At 42.1% G+C, this 23035-nt stretch overlaps 2 protein-coding genes across 3 annotated transcripts; both read left to right on the forward strand.

Annotated features, from left to right (window-relative positions):
* Window positions 1–269: 269 nt before the first annotated feature.
* On the forward strand, window positions 270–6340 carry pxmp4 (peroxisomal membrane protein 4). 2 transcript variants are annotated; one of them, XM_088608387.1, is made up of 5 exons: window positions 270–701; window positions 1251–1313; window positions 1905–2103; window positions 3589–3640; window positions 3925–6340. In XM_088608387.1, exons 1-5 carry the CDS (start codon window positions 589–591, stop codon window positions 4137–4139), a joined length of 642 nt encoding a protein of 213 aa, XP_088464513.1. In that variant the 5' UTR covers window positions 270–588; the 3' UTR covers window positions 4140–6340. The 2 variants fall into 2 exon arrangements, with proteins under 2 accessions (XP_088464513.1, XP_088464512.1); XM_088608386.1 differs by lacking the exon at window positions 3589–3640 and having other exon boundaries at window positions 354–701; window positions 3870–6340.
* Window positions 6341–7344: 1004 nt separating this feature from the next.
* Window positions 7345–21042, forward strand: e2f1 (E2F transcription factor 1). Its single transcript, XM_088607973.1, has 7 exons — window positions 7345–8929; window positions 9961–10051; window positions 11218–11437; window positions 14009–14159; window positions 14641–14757; window positions 16772–17012; window positions 19846–21042. Exons 1-7 carry the CDS (start codon window positions 8690–8692, stop codon window positions 20091–20093), a joined length of 1308 nt encoding a protein of 435 aa, XP_088464099.1. The 5' UTR covers window positions 7345–8689; the 3' UTR covers window positions 20094–21042.
* Window positions 21043–23035: the final 1993 nt, after the last annotated feature.

A 23035-nucleotide genomic window follows, 5' to 3' on the forward strand; every position in this document is an offset into this window, starting at 1 on the left:
AAATGAGATTTGGTAACAATGAAAGTTAAGTTAAACAGCCACGAAAGAGTTGTAGTTCATGCATGCACTGTATTTGTGTACAAATAATTTATTTACAATAATAGGAATTCTATTTTTTGCAATACACGCTATTGTTGTTTCTCGCCCCGGAAATAAATTAAACTTATGTCTTACTTGTATGTTAAGCCATATTATTATTATTATTATTATTATTATTATTATTATTATTATTATTATTATTATTATTTTCTCAAAGGGATGTTAAAACTCACAAAACATAATATTAAATCAGATTCGTTATTTCTTTTCTGTTCACGCAGGTGCAGCTCTGTGAATGAAAGCTCCGTTTGAACTTATTACTGTGTATAGACAATGAAGGACGCGATTTGGCTGTTATTTCCCAGATAATATATTACAGCAAAACTAACTACTTTAAATGAAATGGCAATTCTCCCTGAAGTTGTGACTCGAGATCCTAGGAACCAATCTCTGAGCACCTAGTTGCAGAACGTGATTGAATACGAGTTGTGCCTTTTTAATGCCGGTTGTGTTGCAATTAATTACTGTCCCCAAGTCTGCTTGCGAGCCATGGCAGGTTCTGACCTTTTCAAAACTCTTATTTACACAGTTAACAACTTGCTACAGCAACAGAAGTATAAGACGGCTCTTGCGGTGGTTAAAGGATTTAGGAATGGAGCTGTGTAAGTGAATTGGAAATTGTTTTTCGAATGGTTTGAAAACGTGAACATGTGTGAATGTTGATCATTTGATGTGTATGTGAAATCAATTGTCTTTAGCTTTCAGTTGTCTTTGGTGTTGACTGCACGTCTGGCTTCATGCCTCTTTGTTTTGCAGATTTATTGAAGTGCTGTACATCTCTAATACGCACAGAAGAGAAGCTGCGTAATGCGTCTCGTAAATTCACGGCACTCAGACGTTATTTAAACATTGGCATCATCTTTGTGTATAATTACGTTTTTTTATGTTTGTGTTTAACTGGAAACAGTTTGCATACCAGCTAAACCTTCAGTTATACTTCCCTGTGATCGTAGATGAATAACCTTTAACCTTCGCCTTTGACCCCGCCTTTATTGAAAATATTGAAAGAAAAAAGTGAACAAAGTGAATATAGAATGAAGCAAATGTCGGGAACACTGTTTTGCTGCGTGTTTTGTGAAAACATGATAGCCGTCTCAGAGGTTTTATACCGCTGACCTTTTGTGTAATAACTGTTCTGTGTTTTTAATCAGATATGGAGCGAAGATCCGAGCGCCTCACGCCCTAGTGATGACGTTTCTATTTAGAAGTGGAAGGTACCCGGAAAACTCACTTGCTCATTCAAACCTGCCGTACATTTTCTACCCATATGGGCATCGATTGGGGTGTCTGTGAAGGTTGCTAGTAAACTGGCTCTTAGGGTTCGTGCACATATTTTATATAACAATTAAAATTTTAATCATTTTTTGGAGGAGGGAGGGGCAAACAATGCAATATTCAAAAATAACCAACATAATTCCCTTTTTCCTCTGACCTATCCCTCTCACCAATTAAATTGAATTAAAATTCAGATTAAAAGGTTCACTTTGAAGTAAACTTCAGATCGGACTGGGATTTTATACTGAATCTGTTAATATCTCTTTACTGACATATAGACATTACATATAGCCAAGGTCTAGCTTTACCACAAGTTTACCACAGTTTATGTCTGATTAAATGGGTATGCAGCTTGGATATCAGTGTTATAAGACTGTGAAACATAAATATCACAGAGTTTGATTACAGTCTCACAGTCTGACTCTCTCAAATAAATGTATTCTTAATGAAAGCTTCAGCAGGTAATACAGTTAAGAACAAAAATAAGAAAACAGAAAACCATATGTTCTTTTAAATAATGTTTGTGACAGCCTGAGGGACAAACTGAAAGCCATCACCCAGGCGACGTACACCCACTCGCGGAACCTGGCCTGCTTCGTCTTCACCTACAAGGGGCTGCAGGCCATACAGCAGCGCCTGCAGGGGAAGAGTCAGCACTACCACTCCTTCCTGGCCGCCTGCCTGGGGGGCTGGCTGGTCTTCGGAGACAATAACCACATCAACAGCCAGGTGACCAGCGCCTTTCCTTTCTCACTCTACATCTGTGAACCAGAAGGTTGCCTTTTTCCAACTTACAGTTCAGACATCAGTTTGCAGACCAGCTGAACCTACATGAACATCTTATCTGATATTATCTAACATGTTGGTTACAAGAATACCTTAATTACCATGATCTAAGATGAATGTGTGAACCTTAAAAGGAATATAATTAAGTGTAGTTTAACAAACAATGTTGATGATGCACAAAAAATAAGTGAATCTCAGCAGTTTATGTCTGGAACTGTATTCAGAGATGGCTGAATTGGCATTGCACAAAACAAAAGATGTTTATCTTGATTTGCTTATAATGGAGGAGAATTTTGCTTGCTCTACAAGAGAAGAAGTCATTCAGGCTCCTGGGACAATGACAGCCTGTATGGAAAATATACTCTTTACGCTATACTAAATTTGGAAAAGCAAATTTAGCAGTAAATTTATTTTACCTTCTTTTGGTAATCCAGGTGATCATCTGTTCCACATATGGATTGACTGTGCTAGCTGGGAAATTGGAATAGTTGGTAGTGTATTGCAAGGATTGCTGGGGTGGCTTAGAATGATGAGGCACTAAAGAAGATTGTCATTGTTGTGAATTGCATAAAATCAACCTGGGCATGCTGCTTTGTTCTTGTGGTCTTTAAGATGTTCTGGGGGATGTAAAATGAAAAGAAATATCCCCATATTAAAAGTAAAAGGAGCTTGTGAATGCCTTACCTAGACTTACTGGTCACTCGGTAGACTTTTGGCCCACAGGCACCTGCAGCCTTGCAGAGTGTCATAAGATGGGACTGTTCTGAAAGACAGGCATGACATCTGTGGAAAGCACATCTGTGGATCCCCCTTCTCTCAATGTGAGCTCATGAGTCATAGCCTGAAACCCAGGTCTTAACCATGGTTAGATATAGAACACAACAAGATACTTTAAGTTTAAAATTTAGAAAAAAGATTTGACCCCACACTTGAAATATAAGAGGTTGAGGGAAAAAAAAAACGTTTAGTTGTTATTGTACAGTCTAATGATCTGCAAGTTTTCCTGCCTTCTGTATACAACCAAGTTTGGAGCAGGCATTAAAATGGACAGTGAGAAGGAATGCTTTTATAAACACGCACAACTGTACATGATTGTAAATCCAGTTAAGAGGAAAATGGGCAATGTGGAAATGAGTTTTTAAACTCATTGTAAGAACTTCCCAGCAGCTATATCACCATGCAATTTACAACTGGTGACCCACTGAAGCTGAGCAGGTGTGATCCTATCCAGTACCTGAATGGGAGACCTCCTTGGAAAGCTAAGGTTGCTCTGTGGTCTTTAAAAATCCCAGGGTGTTTCTCGAAAAGAGTAGGGGTGTAAACCCGGTGTTCTGGCCAAATTTCCCATTGGCGTTTATAAATCAAGGCCTCGTAATAATCCCCATCTATGAACTGGCTTCATTACTTTGTTCTCCTTCCCATTGATAGCTGGTGTGTGGTGAGCGTTGTGGTGCACTGTGGCTGCCGACACATCATCCAGGTGGGACTGCACATTGGTGGTGGTGGAGGGGAGTCGCCATTATCTGTAAAGCGCTTTGAGTGGAGTGTGCAGAAAAGCTCTATATGTATTGTAAGGAATTATTATTAAAAGGGGGACGGTGCAAGAACTATATTTGAAAATTGAACACTACAAGGAAGAATGCATTACTATTTGAAGGCTGTCAGATTGTGAGCTGTGCAGTATGGTACATTGCTTTCATTCTCCACAGATAAACATGTACCTTTTGTCCCGGATCCTGTTTGCTCTGTCTCGCTTGGCTGTAGAGAAGGGCTACATCCCCCAGCCGAAGAGAGATCCTTTCCCTCTGTTCGCAACCCTGGTGTGGGGCATCGTGCTGTGGCTCTTCGAGTACTACCCCCATACTCTCCAGCCTTCACTCCAGTCCTCAATGAACTACCTCTACCACGACAGCAACACCTGGCATGACATCTCTGACTTCCTCCTGTACAACAAGCCCCGGGCTGGGGCTCAGAACTAACCTTCCAGCAGCTTGGACCCTTATCTGGGACGGGCTTGTCGGGTTCTCTTGCAGGCAGTTCAGATCAGTTAAGATGAAAGTTCAGGAAAATCCAGCCTTTTTAGAAGAATGTGCGTACTACTGTTTCCCCTTTGGTCTTGGGCTTGTTTTGCATGTCTGAAAGTCTATTTACTAAATGTGTATTGTGAGTGGGTTAGCAAGACCTTTATGACCCAGCTGTACATTTCAGAGGAGTCTGAAAAGATGGATGTCAATTTGGTCTTCATCATTAAACCCCATCTCTTTAGAATTATTTAATATCATTAGAATTTGAATTTTCTTGGGGTGGGGGGAGGTGGTTTGGACCTCACCTCTTTTCAATACATTCTCAAAGAAGACATTTCCATTTCCTTAGAGGTGGGACAGCAAAACTGGCCTCCAGCACTTCTTAGATTTTATATTTGACTAACTTCAGAATGAAATTGCAGCTGTTTCCTGATGATCTCTGAAGAGGGCTGCCTTTCCAGAACAGCTGTGTAATGTGCATGAATATTTTCTAAGATTATGATTGAATAATGGAATGTCAGCTTATTTTCAAGATATGGCAAAACATCCTTCAGTTTTTTCTTGTCCTAGGAGTTTATCAATTTCTACGTATACTGTATATTAACCCTGAGACCAGCAGACAGTACTGTAATGTACGTGCTGTTTTCCATAAGGTTTCCAGTCACTCATCGAGAAAAGGTCCTTGTAGTTTAATTTGGCTGTGTATTTTTAAAAATACTGTTTAGTTTACTTTCTTAATAGTTATTTGTTTGCAAGTTCTGTGTAATACAGTAAAAGTGTACAGTGTACACTTTGTTCCTTAGTTTTGCACTTACAGAATTACTAAAACCTTGTAAACAGTTATGTTTTTTTCTTAAATCACTGTGACACGTTAAGCCTATGGTATAGAATGGTTAATATTTTTTCTGTTTTTCAATATAACAGGTGGAGATTTTACTGCTATTAGTTTTGATGCATGACAGAATAATGATTTTGATTCTTCAATTGTAATTCTTTGAGGTTTTAATCAACAGTAGTAACTTTATTCTGTCATGATAGTTCTTAAAGGAAATAATTGTCTTTAATCATATTGGGCATAAAAAGACTAGGACTATATCTTAACATAAGAACAAAACTGCCATGGCATGATAAGACAGGATGGTAAATATAGGTTATCAGTTTTTTATAAGTTATCTTTTTTTAATTGGATCAAGTTCTCAAATGCACTACATATGAAGCTTCACTGAACAGTTTTTTTATTAATAGAATACTATTATTTATATCAATAGTTATACTTTATTATAATAGAATAATAAACCATTCCATCTTCTCTTTCATGTGGGTAACAACAATAGAAGTGATATTTTATATCTACATTGCAAACTCAGATTCACAGCAGTCGTTTTGGAATTTGGGGTCTCTGAGCTTTGAAATGATTTGCTTCTCAATTGTACTGTAGAATTTTTTTTTTTCTGTTGTAGTGTGGGCATGAAAGGGCTGGCTTGGTTAAAACCCAGAAAACACGCTTCCTTGTGCTAATTTGTTGTTTAATCACTTAAGTTATTCAACATTTCAGAAGGAAGGACAGCCCCCCAAAATAACTGGTGAATCTACAGGACAGTGTTAGGAGACCCCTGACTTTAAAGCTTGTCTGAGTGAGCTAAAACGTTGTTTTTGCAGAGTATTACCACTGAACATTGAAACGCACAATATCCAATATTTTTAAATAGGTTTCTCTTTTTCAGCCCAGGTCTGCCTATTCCGTATTCTGTCCTGAGTACTGTAAGGAATTGTAGCTTCAGGTGAACTGGACTGGTTCTGTGTCTCTTGATCTATGACTCTTGAGTATGTTTTGCAATCTGTGACAGCAGTCTTTTTTAAACCTGTTTATTTTTAAATTAAGGATCCAATCCTTAATGAGAAGGAAGTTGAGATCATGTTAAGAGTAACCGTGCTGATCATTGCTGTGTAAAGTCAAAGCTTTTATCCAAGTTACAGAATCTGAGTGAACATCAAATATAATACTGAAACAAAGTGACAATGATTTCCTTTTAATGTTGTATATAAAAGGCACTTTCTAAGTGTTGACTCATCACTGAATGCATGCCATGTATATTGAATTTTGCTTAGTATATGTAAATAACGTAAACTGCTCAGAATAAATTTTTTAAAGCCCTGCAGTGCATTTGTTCTCTTGTTGGCTGTTGAAAATAATAGGATCCCTAGTGTACAGATATAAAGCAATGTTGTCATTTGTGTGTTCTCCTATTTACTTTCAAATTCTATGTAAGCTTATTAGTAGAAGCAAAAAAGAAAGTGAATTGCTTGGTTCTCTCTAGCAACAGTGTCTAATCTGAAGCAGACACGTTCCTGCTCTAGTCTGTAAAGACATGCAGGGCTGGGCCCCTTATCCATGCTGCCAGTAGTATGCAGGACTGATGAACAGTGCAGGGGCTCCGCAGGGGTAGTGTGGTGACTGTGTGCTTGTGGCTGGAAGGTTGTGGGTTCAAATCCTGCACTCTGACCCCCAGCTTCTCTCCCTGTCTGTGTGTCTCATGGAGAGCAAGCTGGGGTATGCGAAAAAAAGACAAATTTGTAATACAAGAAATTGTTTATGGCCAATAAAGTAGCCTTATCTTATAAATGAGCAGCCTTTCAACCCTTGTGTCGCGTTTAGGTTGCAGTAGCTGATCAGTCTCAGAAGACCCAGCCAGCATCTTCCTGAGGTTCATGTGTGTCTGTCCAGTAAATGTTTAAGGAATCGGAACGTTTTGTGATTTAGTCACAAGCTTGTTCAAAATATCAAATTTTTACGTTTCGGCAAATTCCGTGCTGGAAAGAAAACCTGGATCGTTCACAGTTTACGAGTCTACACACAGCACGTTAAATAATTCTGTTTCGGATTGCTGCGATTTTCGGAAGGCCACGTTTTTCAGAGGGGGTGATTATAATCTCACACGAGTGACATTAACCTCCTGTGCTTACTGCACGAATTTCCTTTGTGCTCGACCTCAGTGAGTGAAGACCCGCACACAGACCCATCACCTTCCTGCTCTCCAGCACAGCTGCCCTTCGCGGGGGGTATGTGGGTGGAGCCAATAAAAGGGTAGGTGCCGCCCCGTCAGTGCAGAGCTCCTAGAGCTCCACCAATCCTGAGGCGGGGTTAGCACACGTGCAAGTTTCGCGGCAAAAAAGATTTGGCGCGCAAATCCCCAGCTCTTGTCTGATCAGCTGGGACAACAATAACAATAACAAGTTGTAGATGGGGCGACGGGGGTTCTGTTGCGGAAAGTACCATACATTCACTTCTTAAGGACTATTTTTTCCTGAATTTTTGCTGGGGAATTTTTCGTTGTTTGGCATTTTGGGTTGTTGGAAAACATTTGCTTTTACGCGTATGAAGGATTACGCTGTTTTCTGCTTCCTGAATACTAGCTCAAAAACAGGGGTGTGCTTTTATTTTCGCCTAGATCAATGGAAAGAAACGGCCGCAGAACGAGAGCATATAACTGAGTGGACAAGGCCCTCGGGATGTTCTTGATGCACCTTTTGATTTCAGATTTATGTCTGCTGAAAGACAAAATGCGCTGCGCTAAACTTGAAAATGGAATTTAAATGAAGAAGCACCAAATATTTTTAGAATATATGGAATCAAAGCATTCATGCTCTAGAGATCATTAAGATGGACAGTATTATTTTTGTGCATTTCGCAGACACGAATGGACTGTATTGATATCGAATCGATTTGTGATCGTAAGGCGCAGACGGAGCTGGGACCAAGGGCAGGGTGCTCCGGAGAACTTGAAAACCGAAAGAAAGATCGTGCGGTTGCACGGGGTTTTTACAGAGGCTTAGTGAAGAACTTAGTTGAGAATGTGTGTTTTTTAAGGGACCTTAACAGTTCGCATTAAGATGCATAGATGCATGCGATAAGAAAATGTATAGTTGATTATACAATGATTGCGTTACTGGACTGATGTAAAATGTAGGGAATCTAAAATGTAAAAGTCTTGTTCGCACTCAGAGGCGAGTGTATGATTCAAAACGAAATAGTTGATATGGGAAAAGTCTGGCTTTTTAAAGTTAAACTTGTGGCCTTTCGCATTTTATACTGACTTATTGTTTCGGCCGCTTTCTGTCAGGCTGGTTTGAGGCAGACTAGGGGCCTGTAGTTAGCAGTCGAGCTCTCTTGAGTCTTTGTTGTGCGTTGCAATTACAGGTCCTGAGCTATACCAAACATGTTTCACTTGCGCACCCACAGACTGTAATTACACGTAGCCGACTTGCCAGGGTTCAGCAATTGGCTTTTATGTGTTATGAGGATATACACCCCGTAGGTACAGTGAGGCAGGTTTACTTCGCGAAAATTAACATTACTCTTAAGATAATGGCTCCGGTTGTACTCCTGTTTTTACCATTGTTCCACGCGGAGACATGAAGCTTTGCCACTAAAGTATCTCAATTACTGCCACAATCCGAGCCTGGCAAAGAAGGGGGAGAAACAGACAGCCGACCCGCGGAAGGCCATGTCCGAGACAGTGGTCACAGGTCAGACTTCGGAGGACCTTCTGGCTGACTTTGAGTCCATTTTGGGATCGGGAAGTATTGAGCTGAATGAGGATCAGATTGTCATTATCTCCACGCCGGCGCATGTGGAGATCCAGCCCGCAGGCTCCAGCGGCGCGGCGGAGATCCTGCTGTTCGCCACCCCGCAGGGACCTGCCCCGGAGGACGAGCAGCGCCGGCCGGTCCTGGGACGCCCTCCGGTAAGGGCCTCTCTGTCCCCCGGACAGAAATACAACTTGTAAATGCAAGAGGCTGCTCATCTGTTGCGCAGATGGATAAAGTCCGATATATATGGGCATATGGTCTAGTCGTGGGAAGTGGCTGTTGAGTCTTTTATTGAAGACTCACAGTTTATTCAAAAATATAACGCTCATGAAAATCAACAGGTCATCATTGTGCCAATGGCGTTTTTACTAAACTGTGGGTAAAAAAAAAGATATTGCTAGGCATGTTTGTTACTGAGGATTGTCAGGAGGCGTAAAACTGGTCATTGATTTTTGTGGTAGTCGCTTGTGGAGTGGTGCAATAATGCCCTGTTTTGTGTTTTGATGGTTTTTCTGAGGATATAATAACAGCAGTTATAAGGGTACTGGTGAGGCACAGTGAGGATTGGTGGTGGCCTGTCAATCTCCCACGACAGTAGTTTAAACTGGTAGTTTGTTGGTGTGTTGGGCGAGCTGCAGGTTGGTCAGGACTTTTCTGTCCGCCTGGCCAAGGGAATCTGCATGAGGAAAAGGCTACAGTTCGCACAGCAAATGTAGAACCGTGATGCTGGCGCTGTGTGAGAAATCAGTTAACGCGAAGTTTGTTTTATAGGTAAGAAAATTGACACCAGAAAGATGAATTGCCTTTAGGAACGTGCGATTCTTTAAACATTAATGTTATGCACATGATCAGATCATCCTGTGTCAGTTTTGTGCTCTCCAGTATTTAACGCGCTGTGCTTTTTCAGCAAGTGCCATGAAAGTATGAAGTTGACGGTGCCCTGCTATGTGTTTCCAGACCCATGCAGAAAACTTGAGTGACTGAACAGCTGAGATGAGGGGTTGTGTTGAGGGTAGAACTAGGCAGCTGGTGGGTTGGGCGGGGGGGGGGGGGGGTACAACTCTGTTACAATTTTGTCAGGCCGCTCCAGGTCGCTTTTTCCTCTGGGTCTAGATACCCTCAGTGTGCTTCCCCGGTTTCAAGTCATGTACCCGCCACTGACTTGTCTCTCCCAATTCCGGCGCAGGTGAAGAGAAAGCTGGACTTGGACAATGACCACCAGTACGTGTCCGAGATCCGGCATCCACCCAGAACCAGGCCTCGTGTGCCGGAGAGAGGTATGAGCCAACCACTCCCCTGAAAAAATACTTTCGAAATCCCCCAGCATGTGAGGAGATCGAATTCAGTTACAACACCCTTCAGAAGGAAGGTATAGGAAAGCCAGCTGATTCACCAGTGTAAATCAAATAGAGAATACAAAGTATCTGTATGTCTGAGCATGAGAGTAATATAAATACATAGAATGGGTGGTACAGTGGTTAACATTGCAGCACTGAGGGCCGGTGTTCAGTCCTTGGGGTGCTGTCTGTGTGGAGTTTGTATGTTCTCCTCATGTTCCCGTGGGTTTCTTCCAGGTGCTCCAGTTTGCTCCCACAGGCCAAAGACATACTGTGGCTTGTGTGTGTGTTTGCGGACTAGCGTCCTGTCCAGGCTGTAACCTCCCTTGTGCCCAGTGCTTGCCAAAAATTCTGTGTCGTGGCAGCCTGGCTCTTGAGTTACTATACAAGAGTTATACTTTCATGTGCCTCTGTGCTCTTCATTTCCACAGCAGGAAGACCTTCCTCGGTTCAGTAAATCTAGAGGAAGCCAAGTTTTCTGCCTTCTTGACTGTGGTTGATTGAAGGACAGTTTCACAGAGGAGGGGGAAAACAGCTGGAAGCTTGCTCCCTTGGCTCCTGAAGCCGATACCTTTCAAACACCAGCACGTTCATATTTTGATCTCGGGTACAACAGAGAATATGTAAGAAAAGAGAGGTTTTGGAACACATCTTTAAAGCAAGCCTCTGACATCTTGAGGGTCTAGCAGGCGGTAGAGGCACATTGCAGCAGGCCTACCTCTATCCAGGTGGCTTGTGAGACTTGGGCACTTTGAAAGCAAAAAACTGCCAAGGAGACTTAATTTGAACAAACTCTTCAATATACACCAACTAAAGTACTCTAAATGGCCCAGCACTTTTCTTGTGAGTCCCTTTATATAGCAAATTATGCTCAGTTAACTCCATATAAGAGGATGTGACTCTCATCCCGTCACCATTCATCTAAGTAATCAATTAATACCCCACATGTGAACCTATTTACACACAATAGAGGTCTTAAGTGACAGGTTAGCTGAAATGACTACCCTCATTACTGCAGGCCTGCCACACACACCTTTTGCTCCTATGCCAGGACAGTACTGTTGTGGATTAGCCCTTCCCTGATTGCCCAGACTCTCCTTCCTCAGGCCTGAAGTCCCCCAGTGAGAAATCTCGCTACGACACTTCCCTGAACCTCACCACCAAGCGCTTCCTGGAGCTCCTGGCCCAGTCCCCCGATGGCGTGGTCGACCTGAACTGGGCCTCGCAGGTGCTTGAGGTCCAGAAGCGCCGCATCTATGACATCACCAACGTCCTGGAGGGCATCAAGCTAATTTCCAAGAAGTCCAAGAACAACATTCAGTGGCTGTGAGTCTCACTCCTGCCTAGCTAAGAAGACACCCGGTGACAGGAACTGCTGAATGCAGCTTCTACAGATCTGAATGTCTAATATAAATGCCTCCTGTTTTCAATCCTCATTGCATCTGCTGTGTGGTTCTGCTTTTCACCCTGTGCCGTCATTGTGTTTTGGATTGGCTTAGCTGAGACCTTGGACAGAGTTGTCATATGCACGAATGCAATGAAATTAATACACCCAACTCTCCAAGTTATGTATGCAAGGGTTCTCTTCCACAAGGCTTTATGAATCCTAAATCTTATTTAAGTCAGGAGCAACCCTTTCTTAGCCATTGCGTGAACACACATAAAGAATGACTATTTATGATACTGCAGCAGGGCAGGTCAGTGGCGAAGTGGTTAACATTGCTGCCTCGCAGTGCTGGGGCCCTGGGTTCCCAAGATGGGATTTTGAATGTTTTCACTGTGCTCAGTCTCCTTGTGAGTGTGTGTGTGTGTGCGCATTTGTGTCTGTGTGTGCCCTATAATGGACTGGTATCCTGTCTGGGGTGTACCTTGCCTTGTGCCCATTTCTTACTGGGATAGGTTCTGGCTCCTCCACAACCCTGAATCGGATAAAGTGGTTCGAAAGTGGATGGATGGATAATGCCGCAATCCTGTCTCGTTTTCCCTAGCTTTGATGGTTAACAGGTGTGTGTTCTGATCACAGAAGGGGGTAGAGAGCTGGAGAAAATGTTCCTGCACTGTAGCTTGGAGAAAGAGAAAGGAAACTTCCTCTCTTTACAGGGAGAGACAAATGAAATAACAATGAATAAAAAAGTTTTTAAACACTATAATTAGAATGATTAAACACCCAATATAGCATACCCTTAAAAATATACAGTACAGTAAAAAAATAAACATGAGTGAATTTCCTTTGAACACTTGTATAAATACTGTACATTTCCTTACCCTACACTGTACGATTCAGTAATTAAACACACAGTAATAAAAATAACAAAATCACTTGGGTGCTTCCTTGGCATGACCTGCACTGCAGTTTCTCACAAATTTTCATTGAAAAAGCGTGACGTAGTATGCAGACTTTACCATGCGTGCACAAAGGCAGAGCAAGACTGAAGAGCAACATAGGGTGTTTGTTGTTGGTGACGCGTCACACTACGCACACGCTGGCTATTCATCTGCAGAAGGACCATGCTGAGCTACGTGATGTTTACAAATGTAAATTTTCAATTTGTTGGAAAATGTGATTATGGAACCCATATGTTTATGTTATCAAGATAGTACAAGAGACCCAGGGCCTACTCTGGCAGGTAATGGGCACAAGGCAAGGTACAGCCTGGACAGGATGCTAGTCCATCGTAGGTCCCACACAGACACAAATGCGCATTTCACAGGGAGAGTGACCACAGGGAGAACATACAAACTCCACTCAGACAGCACCCCAGGTCCGTAACTGAACCCAGGACCCAAACACTGTGAGGCAGCAATGCTGACCACAAGCGCCACTGTACTGCCCTCCTGCAGTATCATAAATGGTAATTCTCTATGTGTGTCACATAGTTCTCTTTGTGTTCATGAAGTAATAATTATAAATTCCTTATACTTATATAGTGCTTTTCTAGACACTCCACTCCAGAGCGCTTTACAGGTAATGGGGACTCCCCTCCACCACCACCCGAGTGCAGCCCCACCTGGAAGATGTGATGGCAGCCCGAGTGCACCGTTACACTCACCACACATCAGCTATCAGTGGGGAGGAAAACAGGGTGATGAAGCTAGTTCATAGATGGGGATTATTGGGAGGCTATGATTTGTAAACACCAATGGGAAATTTGGCCAGGACACTGGGGTAACACCCCTACTCTTTTCGAGAAACACCCTGGGATTTTTAATGACCACAGAGAGCCAGGACCTCGATTTTACATCTTATCCAAAGGACAGTGCCTTTTACAGTATAGTGTCCCCGTCACTATACTGGGGCATTAGGACCCACACAGACCGCAGGGTGAGTGCCCCCTGCTGGCCCCACTAACACCTCTTCCAGCAGCAACCTTAGTTTTTCCCAGGAGGTCTCCCATCCAGGTACTGACCAGGATCACACCTGCTGAGCTTCAGCAGGTTGTCAGGTGTGAGTTGCAGGGTGATATGATTGCTGGCTGCTGCAAGTGGTTAAGAAAGGCTCATTCCTTACTTTGTGATCCCTGGTCTTGTGGAACAGATCCCTTACATACTTAACTTGGGGAGTTGGGTCTATTCACAGCTGTCCAAGGTCTCACCTAAGTTAAGTTTTTACATACAGTGGTTGAATTTACATAAGTCAGGTCTTCCATGAACCAGGAAAGGGTGTCCAACAATTCTTAAAGACCAAACAGATTTGATTTGTAGCTCTGCCAAAGTAATTGCTTTTGAAAGTATTATCTGCAGCATCATGTGATAAGGAGTTATGAACTGTGGTTTTGTTGTGGGGTGTATCTGTATCAGTCTCGTTACATCAGTAGGAAAGTTCTTGCAGTAAAGGGATGCCTCAGTGAGTGGTGCTGTGAGTGAAATTGTCTAAAAGAGTTCTGTCCTCCCGCTCAGGGGCAGCTGTATGGACGGGGTGTCATCTGCCCGTTACCAGACTCTGCTGAAGGAGGTGTCGGACCTTGGGCAGTCTGAGGAGAGGCTGGACGAGCTCATCGCCAAGTGTAGCCTACAGCTCAAGCTCCTCACAGAAGATCCGCAGAACAAGAAATATCCTTTTGTGTTTTGGTCTGCCCTTCTGGGGCCAAGAGAAAGCAGAGGCACCGTGGGCATGCAGAGATCAAGATGTGGGTGGTTCATCCTTAAAGCTGCACTGCTTTCATTTCTTGAGAGTTCTCTAACTGCAGTACACAAAGTTATGCAGGGCCAGCTGATAATGCCGAATAAACTTTAGATTAGGTTAGTAGTTTGTGCAGCTTTTTTAGCTTGGCTGTCAGTCAAAACATAATCAAGGCTTCTCAGTAGCTCCAGTAGATGTGAAAGGAAAGTCCAGCTTTGTTGAGATCTTTGCAGCTCATTGTCAAACTGTGTTCAAACTGCTTGTGTTCTTGTTTGTACTGAGTATGCCTGGGTTGTTGTGCAGATCTCTGAACAGCTTATTCCAGTCCATGGGAAATCACCAGCTGGTGTGAGATGAATAATGTGGTGATTGGGTTCCTACTTCCCAGTTCTGTTCCTTAATGCTGTTCAAGCTGGCCTATGTGATGTGCCAGGACCTGCGGTGCGCTGTGGACTCTGTGGACCAGCTCCTGATGGTCATTAGGGCTCCCCCAGAGACCCAAATGCAGGTCTCCGACCCCTCAGAGGTAAGAGTCAGGGCAGGGGATCGACCCTAATAGGACTGGAAGCTGCTTTAAATTCAATTATTTATCCTAATTAGTCCCATAAAGAATATATTGTAGTGAAGAAAACTGAAAGGTATAACTGCTCTCATTTAAACATATTTCTCATTCAAAGGACCATTCATTTGGGTTTTAAGATTCAGATGGAAAAATAATAATAATAATTGCTTACACTTATATAGTGTTTTTCTGGATACTCCACTCAAAGGGCTTTACAGGTAATGGGGATCCCCTCCACCACCACCAATGTGCAGCATCCACCTCGATGATGCGACGGCAGCCATAGTGCGCCAGAATGCTCACCACACATCAGCTATTAGTGGGGAGGAGAGCAGAGTAATGAAGCCAATTCATAGATGTGGATTATTAGGAGGCCATGAGTGGTAAGGGCCAATGGGAACTTTGGCCAGGACACCGGGGTTACACCCCTACTCTTTTCAAGAAATGCCCTGGGATTTTTAATGACCACACAGAGTCAGGACCTCAGTTTTACGTCTCACCTGAAGGACGGTGCCTGTTTACAGTATAGTGTCCCTGTCACTATACTGGGGCATTAGGACCCACATAGTAGGTAGGCGCCCCCTGCTGGCCCCACTAACACCTTTTCCAGCAGCATCCTTAGTTTTTCCCAGGAGGTCTCCCATCCAGGTATGGACCAGGCTCACACCTGCTTAGCTTCAGTAGGTTGCCTGTTGTGAGTTGCAGGGTGATATGGCTGCTGGCTATATCAATTTTAAATTAATAATAATTTTCTATTTATTTAAAATAATTTTCTATTTGTTTGAATTTGTACACATTTATATCCAAGACCTTAGGACCAGTCTTGAATGTTTTAAATCTGTGTGTCAGCTCTTTTTCTATACTCAAGAGAATTGAAAGATTCTTAAACGGCTACAGTTTTGCTGTCCTGTAGCCCGATTTTATGAGGTCTCAGAAGTTCAGCGAGGCTGACACGCAAGACTGGTTAGTAATGGGATTTATTATCTAAGGAGAGTCAGGTAGTTGCTTCAGGTGGTGTTGGTGAGCCAGAATTTCCAAACCAGTGCCTCAATACACTGACCAGGCACACTGTGCTGTAGTAAGTGCCACCCTTTCCATGATACATTGAATAAAGGTGCCAACTACTTGGTCATTAAAGATCCCACGGCATTTTTTTGTAAGAGTAGTGGTCTTAGTGCCAATGATGTAGTCGGGAATTGTACAAAACTCCCTCAGTTTACTTCTTGAATTCATTGGTGGAGCAATTTCAAACTTTCTATTTGATCTGCTGTGCAGTGGAAAATTTATTGCAGAATGCCTGCTGTGTGTCACCAAAGTGGGGCTGTACTTCAGTGGTGGATGAAGTGGGTCCCCTTCTATATGTGAAATTCTTAGGCATCCACTAGAATGAAAAGCTCTCTTTGCATATATTTTATATTGAAGATGCACTTCTGACACTTTTGAGATTTTCCATGCCTAATGGCTTAGTGCCATCTGCTGGTGAGAGTGTAACATGACAGCTCACTCTAGCAGTTGACCTAGTAGATCCTGTTTGGGCACACGTTGAGTTGCACAATGTGCTGCTTTGACAACAGGTGCCAAACTGTTGTTCCCCTACAGTGATCCGCTGTAACATGTTACACCAGAAGTGAGACAAAGTGATGCAACACTTGACTGGGCATGTGACAAAGGGCTGTTTTGTGTTCTGTTTGATTAGTTCTGCAGTTGTTATTCAGTCTGTTGCAGGTGGGTTCACTTTCAAAACAATAATAAAGTGAAATGGTACGTTTAAAATGTGTCTTTTAGTTTTGAAGTCGGTTTACACTCAGCAGTTGATTGGCCTTTTTTGAGTTTTTTCATCTTTCAGGTAAATTACAGGATAGCTGCATCACACTGTGGAAACTGGACTAAGCTCTAAATGACTAGTGTCATGTTGGAGCTGTGCCACCATTGTTGGCGTGTCCAGTCCTTTATTCCTGCTCTTCCAATGTGCCTGCAGGGGTTCCAGATCTCTCTGAAAAGCACCCAAGGCCCTATTGATGTCTTCCTCTGTCCAGAAGACCGCGTTGGAGTTTGCAGCCCAGTGACTGGCAACAGTCCCTCCAAAGCAGCCAGTCAGATGCCGTCACCTGCCCCTGTGAGCTCTGCAGGCCTCACAGAGTCGCCTCAGAGCAGCAGCTCACAGGAAGTGACATCAGGCGCTCAGGAAGTGGCTCCCCTGACACTGACAGGTGAAACTGGTGAGTTCCTAAACTGGAGAGACCGCAGATTTAACAGTAAGATTTGAGAGATGGTAACTCGTCTGCAAAATGAACAGCGCCAACATGTATGCATCTTTTACATAATAGTCATAGTACTGTAGGTTTAGTAAACAACTCTAAATACTAAGTCACTGAGCTAATGGTAGAAGGTATTTAAACTACAGGGTATTTTTTCAGTTGCTTTGTGCAGTACAGTGCTTACAGGGTATCAATAGTGTTACATGGACAGATTAATGTGAGCCAGAACTGTCGCACAAACCTTGCATTGCTTAAGGGGCCTGCCTTAGGGAAAGCACAACCCTGGGACGACTTGTATGTCACTCCCTGACAGGCGTGGGCCAGAGCTGTGGACACTACTGGCCCTCTTTCCATGATCTGACCTATGGCACCCCCACATTGTGGGGGATTAGGGCTGGAAAAAGATCAGATCTTCAGAGATCTTCAGAAATCAGAGGCTTTCCACTCCATTTTTTCATATTTGCATTCATTTTAAACGAGCCCTTCCCCTTTGATTTCTAAAATTACATCAACAACAAACTTGTTGTTACAGATGAACGTGTTATCTTAATATTTACCCAAGAGATTGTATTTAATGCCCTCTAGAATATAGCAGCTCAGGTGACTCCCTACTGTAAGGCCAGTCCTGTTCCTGCATTGTGGCACTGAGTTCCCTCTTCCCTTTCCCTCATTAGCAGAAAAGCAGTGAATGAGCAGTCAAAGTAAGATTTCAACTTCAATAAGTATTTCAGCAGTACCTGAAATTATTTGTGTTTAATACACGATTATTCACCCTCATGTATTTTGGTCATTGCGATTTGGAATATCTCTTTACAAAATATACAGCAAGAAGTCATGAAGTTATTCAGGTAAAAATATATGTTCATTGTGGTTGCTGCTGGAAGAGGTGTTAGTGGGGCCAGCAGGTCAATGTGGGTCCTAATGCCCCAGTATAGTGACGGGGACACTATACTGTAAACAGGCGCCGTCCTTCGGATGAGATGTAAAACGGAGGTCCTGACTCTCTGTGGTCATTAAAATTCCCAGGGCGTTTCTCAAAAAGAGTAGGGGTAACCCCAGCGTCCTGGCCAAATTTCCCCATTGGCCTTTACCAATCATGGCCTCCTAATAATCCCCATCTATGAATTGGCTACATTACTCTGCTCTCCTCCCCACTGATAGCTGATGTGTGGTGAGCGTTCTGGTGCACTATGGCTGCCGTCGCATCATCCAGGTGGATGCTGCACATTGGTGGTGGTGGAGGGGAGTCCCCATTACCTTTAAAGCGCTTTGAGTGGAGTGTCCAGAACAGCACTATATAATCGTAAGCAATTATTATTATTATTATTATTATTATTATTATTATTATTATTATTACAAAAAGTATGGAAATTAAGGCAATAAGTCTCTGCAGGTCCAAGCTTTCTGGTTCCTGTGTTAGGTGTACAGTTGAGGTGTGACTATACATGTATTTGGTGGACAGGTTTTGAAAGTTTGTGAGTTATCACAGCCATGTCTGTTTAATCAGTTCTCTCAATATTGCATTTTTTCAATAAGTTTTAACTTTAAAACGTTTCCTGCTGACAAGTATCAATTAAAACAGAAACATTGTAAATTTGAAGATGGGATTTGCTGCTGTTTCAATTATTATACTTTTTTCAGTGATGTCGGTATTGTTCTGAATATGTCATTGCAAGTTTATAGTAAATTTGATTTGCATTTGAGCATATTTTGGAATTCATTTCTGTTAGGGCAGCTGTATGAGATTACTCTTTGCTCTTTTAGAAGTTGGGATACAATAATGCTTAAATTATTTAATGCTTGTACTTTTGTTAGTTAACAGACCTGTGTAATATCTTAACATGTAGCATTAATTGCACATCATGCGTGCTTTTATTTAATTTTGACCATCTTAACAATAATTGTTGTCAGTTCTGAACCCATAATTGGAAAAAAATGCCTTATTGAAAAAGCCTCCGGTCTCATCTTGAACGTTATCCATTTTAATAGATTTGTATCCCATTTAGGTAGTCTGTTGGCATCAGAAATTCTAAAGGAAAAAAATCCTGCGATAGTAAAACTGAGAAAACCAGTAAACTGTTAACCCATGACAATTCTGTGGTGTCAGTTAAAGAACATAAGTGATGAGTCCATTTGACCCATCTAGCCTGTTTGATAGTTGATGATAATTGATGTAAGTATCTTGTTGAGCCATTTCTCGGAAAAAACATACAGGATATCAGTTTCAACGTCACAGCTGGGCGGCTTGTTCATCCTTCTTTACCCAAATGGTTGTGGAAGTGTCTGATGTTTAATATACTGTATATAAATGGTTATCCACATAATTGTGCCCTCTGGATTGTGTTCCACTGTTCATTTGAAGAAGTCTGTTGTGTTGCATGTGTCATTGCTCTCGAGGAACGCTGTAAGTTCCCTTATAGCTTCTCTGTTCATGACTACAATTTGATTGAGGTTCTAAACGTTTTGCATGTGAATTTTTTTAATGAACATTTGGGCGACAGGTTTGACCTCGTCTAATTTCCTTCTATGTCGATTGTTTTTTATGCTTTCTGGTAAACCCTCTGGTTTGCTGATTATCTATCTATGAATGTAGTGCTTCCAGAAAAGTCAGATGCAGCTGTTTTTGAAGCTGTGTGAATTAAGCACTTTTTGAGCAAGAGGTTTTTGGCCAAGGCTTAACGTGAAATGTCACTTTCCTCTGAAACACCGTCGCCCGTTAGTTTGGTTTTTGTCTGCTGTGTCACTGCTCCTGACAGACCAGCTGACTCCTGGATCCTGTCCCTTCCCTCCACAGAGACGCTGCTGACTGGAGACACATTTCCTCACCTGGGAGCACTGCCCGACTTCGACCTTTCACCCCTGACGTCTTCTGATTACCTGCTGGAACGACATTTTGAGGAATTCTCCTCACTCCCCTTGGACAGTTTCATCAACCTGTCGCCCCCGCAGCCTCACAGCTACCACTTCGGGCTTGGGGAGGGAGAGGGCATCAGCGAACTCTTCGACTGCGACTTTGGGGACCTGACACCTCTGGACTTCTGAAGTCAGCGGGTGACAGAACTGGATGACATTAGAGGCAACTGACATGATGAGCTGGCAGACCAGCTACTGAATATGGCCCAGGGCTCCACTGATGGCACTTAATTTAGAAGATATATAGCTTCATATGTTTTTTTTAATTTATTTATACAATATATATTATAAATATTTGTAATCTTTTCCCTCTTTTAATTGTGTGTTTCAAAATTATTTTATTTTTATGCTATGGCTTTGTTTAAAACAGAGATGTGGAATTTAGAAAAGTTATTTTTTAAATGAGTTTTGGGTATTAGCTATGTTTTAATGTGTTGTAGAGAAGGAAATTTTAGATTATTTTAGGGTTTTTGACTTCAGAGGTTGGGAAACCCCAACAGTGAGTGGCTAATTCACTGATTGTGCTTTCTGTTGTAAGCCTGAAACAGAGGCACTTGGACAATACTCAGTATTTTGATGATAGAAGGAGGATAATTGGAACAGAAAGATAAGAGGTGTGAGAGCTGGGGATATAGGATACAGAAAAGTGGTACAGCCACAGATATGTGGTACAGGCTGCCTGCACCAGTTCTTTAATAATTGAATGAAAGTGGTGCGTCGCAACGGCTTCAGATATATTCTGCACTTTGTTACCAATTTGTTTATGGGATTTCTTTGAAGTTGTGGCTGGAGGTCAGAAACCAGGCTATTTAAAAAAAGAAAAGCACTGCACCTTTTTATTTCTCTTTAAAAAATTGTATTTATTTTTTTTCAGGGATCTGACTTTTTGCTAAGGTATAAAGAAACTGCAAAGAAAATATGCTCATTTGTACATGCAAGCTTTTCACTACTGAAATTGTGATTCATTTGTCTTTTCTCTGGAATCCTGCATTGTCTGAATTAAGTAGTTTAAAAAGCAGGCAGTTTGAAACATGCAGAGATTGATTCTAATCATTCCTGAATATAAACCTTCTTGTTATCTGTTGGTGTTCCTCTTTTCTTCTCCCGGGCGTGTTGTTCAAGCTGTGTAAACACTTTGTTTTCCATCCGGGACAGTGTAATTACTGGGTTTGCTTCATTCACCTGCATTTTCTCTGCAAATGGGGGAAAGGCAATCCAAAACATGTTATGCTTGTTTCAGATAAAGTTGTTTACAAAAGGTTTACATAGGTAAAGCCATGCCCATCAGTTCCTTGACTTTGTATAACACTTTTTATCCCTAAGTTTCCCAAAGTATCTCTCACATTTGGCAATAAATAAATATACAGACCAGACTGTAGAAGCATCAGATAGACTTGAGCCAGGATACAGCACAGCCCCCTGGTCACCATATGTAGGCATTGATTTAGAAATTGTGGTCTGGGGGGTGGCGTGGTGGTGCATTGGTTAGCATTGTTGCTTCACAGCACTGGGGTCCTGGGTTCAAGACCAGACCGGGGGTGCTCTGTGCTTGCACATGTTCTCCCTGTGTTTGCATGGGTTTCCTCTGGGTGCCCCGTTTTCTTCCCACAGAACAAAGATATACTGGCAGGTTATTCAGCTTCTTGGAAATCTGGCCCTGGTGTGTGTGCTTGTCTGTGTCTGTGTGTACTCTGTGAAGAACTGGCGTCCGACCCAAGGTGGACCCTGCCTTGTGGCCTTGAATTGGCAGAAGTGTTTAGAAAATGAATGGATGATCCAAGGAAAGAGCGCCACCTACTGATTCACCAACACTACTGACAGCAGCAACCTGGTTTCCCTTCTGAATCTCCTCTCCCAGGTACTAATCAGGCCCACCTGCTGAGATCAGACTAGGAGGTACTGCAGCTGTCAGAGCTGTTGCTGACATTCATCTCTCACTTTGCCATGCTGTTATATGGCATCTTGACCTGTGATTTATGAAGACCTGCTGGCAATTTACTACGTCTTTTTTCGTCAACCTTCATCTTATTGTGCACCCTACTGATATATGTGCATTGTATGTGTAGAACTGAGCGGCTGGTCTTTCATACCCAGAAGGAGGTTTATTTTTACAGTGGTACACTCCCGGTAGTTTGAAGAAAAAAGCTGCTGTGTTAACCCTTTTTATTTTTCAAAAAGATTTCTAATGTAAGTGCAGCATGAAGTTCCTGATGAAGATTAGAGGACAAGATAATTTGGATATTTCAGAAATATTCTTTTCTAGGCCGTCTGGGGCAAAGGCACATCTACAGTAGCTGGAGAAGTGTAAGTTAATTGATAAGGACAGTCTCCGTATTTATTGGCACCTTCAAATAGTGTGTCTCCAGGAACTGCAAAAAATAACTTGAATGCATAATTAGATACAATCAATCTATTTTAGTTTTTGGTATTAACTGGTCATTGCTGGTATTAATTATTTCACCTATTAAAATTTTAACTTGATTGAAGTTTGGATTATAAATATGCACTTTAAAATGAGTGTACATCCCTTTGGAAAAAAAAATCAGTGGAAATCTCACCGAGCAGCAGGGTTGTCTAACTCAAGAATTCAGGGTGAAAAGTCTGAATTTGGTGTTTGGGGTTTTGATTTATTCTAGCTGTGAGTAGAAGTTGAAAATGTATGCATGTTTTATGTCGTGTAGGTCAACTTCCCATTTCCTTCATCACCACATTGCTCACAGAAAATTAGACATGCCACGTGATTGTGCTCCATACATTACTTGCTGATCATATGGGAGGTTTCATTATTAGACTTGTTTACATTGTACTCCAGCTGCTATCAGAACTGACTGATATTTGAGCTGCTATTTAACTTATTTATGTTCCTAACACGTGAAGTCTTGCAAGGATGATATCTTCCAAAGACTGGAAATAAACACTTGTAACGTCTGGTGACTTGCACCAAAACTGGGGTGCAGTCTTCTTTTGTGCATGTTCCCATTACTATGCTGTAGTGGAGTCAGACTTTCAGAAGTTGCCAGCTTCATTTATATATATATATTTTCATTTAACAGTTAGAAAAGTGCCTTTTC

Source organism: Lepisosteus platostomus, chromosome 15 (assembly GCF_059453375.1).
Source record: "Lepisosteus platostomus isolate fLepPlt1 chromosome 15, fLepPlt1.hap1, whole genome shotgun sequence".
Taxonomy (NCBI): Eukaryota; Metazoa; Chordata; class Actinopteri; order Semionotiformes; family Lepisosteidae; genus Lepisosteus; species Lepisosteus platostomus.